At 53.7% G+C, this 4524-nt stretch overlaps 1 protein-coding gene across 4 annotated transcripts in view; it reads right to left on the reverse strand.

Annotated features, from left to right (window-relative positions):
• Emid1 (EMI domain containing 1) overlaps positions 1-4524 on the reverse strand; it is a 46880-nt gene that overhangs the window by 21806 nt on the left and 20550 nt on the right. For 3 of the 4 annotated variants that reach the window (XM_021177367.1, XM_029483064.1, XM_029483066.1), the window contains exons 6-12: positions 4047-4167; positions 3606-3695; positions 2738-2884; positions 1793-1891; positions 1598-1650; positions 1178-1240; positions 1030-1074 (exon numbers count right to left, since the gene is read on the reverse strand). In XM_021177367.1, coding sequence (XP_021033026.1) covers positions 1030-1074; positions 1178-1240; positions 1598-1650; positions 1793-1891; positions 2738-2884; positions 3606-3695; positions 4047-4167 — 618 coding nt within the window. The remainder of the gene's footprint in view (positions 1-1029; positions 1075-1177; positions 1241-1597; positions 1651-1792; positions 1892-2737; positions 2885-3605; positions 3696-4046; positions 4168-4524) is intronic. The other variant, XM_029483065.1, reaches the window with a different exon arrangement.

Here is a 4524-nt window from a genome sequence, read left to right on the forward strand (position 1 = left end):
GTCTACAAAGTGAGTGCCAGGACAGCCAGGGCTACACAGAGAAACCCTGTCTCGAAAAACCAAAAAAAAAAAAAAAAAAAAAAAAAAAAGAGTCTTTGTTTAGCATGTACGAGGCTCTGGATTTGATCCCCAGTAACCAGAAAAAAACAAATCATGATTTTAAAAAATCGGCACATGGTCAATATGGAGTAGAGGGTGTCTGTCTGTCTGTCTATCACTCTCTATTTTATTTTTAAACTATAGTTTTTTCTTTGTTTATTTCCTCTCTCTTTTTTCTTCTTCCCTCCCTTCCTCCCTTCCTCCCTTCCCTCTCTCTCTCTCTCTCTCTCTCTCTCTCCCTCTCTCTCTCTTTCTCTCTCTTTCTTTTTCTTCCTTTCCAAACAAGTGTTTCTTTGGGTAGCCCTGGCTGTCCTGGAACTCACTCTGTAGACCAGGCTGGCGGCTGCATCACGCAGAAAGCTGCTGACATTTAGGCAGATAAATGAAACTATCAATGAACTGAAGAGCAGACTCTGAAAAATGCAAGGCTCATGTTGCAGATGAGAGATGAAGTTTAAATACATGGGCACCAACATGCATAGACAGCGCATCGCTTTGCTGGTGTGGTTCCCTCAATAGCAAGCAACACAAAGTCCAAGGTGAGTATTCTAGAGATACAAATATTAATTCCACAGAGGCAAAGGCAACACTGAAATCCTAAACATGTACCTGCTTAGTGACAAAGACTCAAAACACACGGAGCCAAAGCTGTCTAGACTAGAGAGAGAGAGAGACGGGCAATTCTACATTCAGAGATGGAGAATGAAAAAACAAATACAGAGTCCAAGAGGCAGAAAGAAACAGATGCAGAACCACAGGCAGACAGACTGACAGAAAGGGATGGACAATGGCTCTCAGCAATGGGGAGCAATGCCAGAAGGGAATCACACATTCCTGAATCACACATGAAGGGCCAGGTGTTCCAGGTTCAGGAACCCAGGCTGCTGGGGTCTTGGAGGGGTGGGCATGGGAGGGCGCTGCATCACTTACCGGAACCCCCATCAAACCCTGGGGGCCAGGTTCCCCAGGCAGTCCCTGTATCAGAGAAGGGAAAATAATTGAGTCAGCTGGTGAGAGCTGTCATCTAGTATCCCGGGACTCCCCAGAATCCCCCATGTGAGGTGATCTGTTCACTCACTCTCTCTCCCTTCTCTCCTGGGTGGCCAGAGGTTCCTTTGGGTCCAGAAGGGCCTGGGGTTCCCTGAACAACAAGACAGAGGCTCAGCCTTGTGCTGCGGTAGGCAGGACAGGGTGGACAGGGGATGGGGGCCGACTGAGGAAATGGAGAGGGAGGCTCAGCGCGGGCCGGACATCGCCATATGCCCAGCACACAGCATGCAGGTCAGCCTGTTAAAGAGGTCTGGAGTCAGATGTCCTCATCCTGTGTGCTGGCTGCAGCCAGGAGAACTCCCCCCTTTACTTGGCCTCTTGTTGGGTGAACTGAGTTAAGAAGATTTATGGGGAGTACTTTGCATATCAAAGTACTGACTCAACGCATGGCTGAGCAGATGGGTGAATAGTGTTATACATGGGTGGAAGAACTTGGATAATGACTTACCATGTGTCCAGGACTCCCAGGGGCACCCGTGGGGCCAGGAAGTCCAGGAGGACCTGAATAAAACACAATGTCTTCAGGAACAGAGAGGACCACAAGGCTAAGAAGTTCCCCATCAACTGTCTCTGAATAGCTCAGTCCCTCCTCCCTCGCCCCCCATGGTTGCTTCCTACCATCCCCCACCTGGACTCAACTTACCCATGGGCCCTGGGGGGCCTGGAGGACCTGGGGGCCCAGTGGGTCCTTGGGGCCAGTGGCTGCCCGTCTCAGTGAAGGTATTAGACAGCAGTGGATCCCCTGGGAGGGAAAGACAGTGAGTGTGTCAAGCTGGGGGAGGCGGGCAGTCAGGCATCACCTGCCGGTCCTGTGGGACAGCCTGGCGCACAGAGAAGAAGAGAGAGCTGCGTGTGTTCTACCTCTGCCACAGTCTAGCTGGCTACATCCAGAAAGGCTCCCTCCTTGGCTGACCCTGTTCTGTCACCCTCTGAGAGGGATAATAGTGAAAGCTGCCTTTAACAACTGCCTACAAGTCTCAGGCTTGCCTGCACTGGGTTTCGTGGGGCCCGAGAGACTAGCACTGCTGCTATCCGCATAATAGGAACAAGGACAATGAGGTTTGGAGCAAAATCAAAATAAAATAAAATTAAAAAAAAAAGAATGATGATGTTGGAATAAATGATGTAATGAGAGAATGGATGAAGGAGCGGGGCCCAGTTATTCATCAAGTGTCAGAATCGGATGGGGTGGAAACTCTAGCAGCATGTGGGTAAGCTGGGTCAGGCTTCCTGAGGGAGAGGTCTAGGATCTGCTCTGCTGCTTAGCTGGGAGATGGAACTGGAGCCACCCTAAGCAACAGGGCCAGGGCTGTGGCCTTGGGAGCTCTGAGCTGTCTTGAGTTAAGCCTTGAGTGTCTCAGCACTCTGAGGGCTGGATTGCAGCCCCTCTGAGGCTTGGGGAGGGCCTAAGGTGTGTGGCACGCGACCTTCCTCTCCAGGCTCAGGGTCCTTCCTCTGTGAACGAGGGAGAGGAGCAGCACCTGCCCAACAGCTGGGTGACAACTGGGCAAGCGAGGCACACGCCTAACACCTGACAGATGGCTTAATTCGCCCCACCTCAAACCACTGGGACTCCAGGGGGACTTACCATGCAGGGAGACCTGGCCATAGGGTGGCCCTACAGGGGCTGGAGGCCCTGGGGGTCCAGGTGGACCTGGAGGCCCTGGAGGTCCCATCTTTCCAGGGGTGCCTGCGGCTCCTGTTTGGCCAGGGCGTCCTGGGGGTCCCTGTGGGCCTGCAGTAAGAACAGGGACTAGTGGGCACATGGGAGGTGGGGACAAGGATGTCTGGGACAGTGGATATAAAAGCTCTGAAGTGCACAGACCTGTCCTCTTGGCCATTTGTGACAGGAAAGAACACAGCATCGTGACCGCCATCTCTACCACGCTGTTCTGGCTTCTGTCTACAGGTTCCCAGACCTCCCAGTTCCTCCAAAGAACCCTGGTTAGAGGGGTTAGGCACTGATGTTCCTTGCCTGCCTAGCTATCCGCCATCATGGAAGTAGACTAGCTTCACTCCACCAAGTGCCTAGCTCAGGGTCGGCTGAAAGAAGTATATGAGCCAAGTTGATCGAGATGCTTCATAGCCCAGGCATGAACAGGAACACAGGAGGGCTGGTGAGCTGAGGGGCCAGGCGTGTGGCAGAGGCCTATCCACCTCGACTGTGCTAATTTGGGGAAGGCAGCCTCTGAGTCTCTAGGCAGGAGGGATCCCTACAGAAGCTGGAGAGAGCCAGCTTGGGGTTCTGGGGCGGGGCTCAGATGGGGGATGCTCACCTTTAATCCTACCACTTGGGAAGCTGAGAAAGGCAGATCTCTGAGTTCAAGGTCAGCCTGCTCTACACAGCAAGCTCCAGGCCAGCCCAGGCTACACAGTGAGACCCTGTCTCAACCAAACCAAACCAACCAAACAAGATAATGACAAAGAAGCCTAGGAGGCGCTCACGGCGCACTCACCTGGTGGGCCTCTAATCCTCACTGGGCTCTGGCTGCCAGTGCCTCCCTTGGGGCCTATGGGCCCAGGAAGCCCCCAAGGATCAAGTTTATCTGCAGAGGAAAGAACACGCCCTTAGTCTCCGTGGGTTACATTTGACCCCCACTCTATCCTGGTCCCTCGGCAACTACTCTCTTGAGGTAGCCGTGCACCTCCCTCCCCACATCCCCACTAGCTCCTAGCAGACCCTGAGTGAGGGATTAGGCAGGGGACAGCATCCCTGCTGAGCTTGGGAGGGAGACCCCAGAGTCCCCTCCCTGAATTAGAACTGCTGCATTCCCAGGTGCCTCCAGTCAAGTCCATTCGAGAGCTGGGAAGACCGAGGCCTCCCCTGAGGGATCAGGTGGGGCATTTCTTCTAACTACAGAATCACATGGAGGTATGTACCTTGCTGTATCCCTTACCCTGTAGGCTTCCATCTCCAGGGCTGCCCCGGGCAGCCGGCGAGCCCCAGAGCAAGGCAGAGTCCTCAGGGGTGGCTGGGACTGAGGGCACTGTCTGCTCTGTCACACTCAGCACCGCCACCTGTGCAGGAAGAGGAAGACAGAGGTGGGGCGGACACCAGGAGCTCACTGAGGACAGTCCAGCCAGGAGGCTTTGGCCCTGGAGGTCCAGAGGCCCAAGGAGTCAGCAGAATCCAGCTGTGAGTGGAGATCTGAGCTTACAGCTCAGAATGTCATCAGAAGTGACTTTTTCAAGACAATTCATAATTTGCACCGTGGAACAGTTAGCCATTTCACACTGCTGCTGCCACCCAAGTGAGCTCTGTGATCATGGAATCTGCTGGCCACAACTGCATGCTGCTGCTGGCAAAGTTCCACTGGGGTGGGGCGGGGTGGGAGAAGCAGTGTGTGTGTGTGTGTGTGTGTGTGTGTGTGTGTG

The sequence above is a fragment of the Mus caroli genome, chromosome 11, assembly GCF_900094665.2.
Source record: "Mus caroli chromosome 11, CAROLI_EIJ_v1.1, whole genome shotgun sequence".
Taxonomy (NCBI): Eukaryota; Metazoa; Chordata; class Mammalia; order Rodentia; family Muridae; genus Mus; species Mus caroli.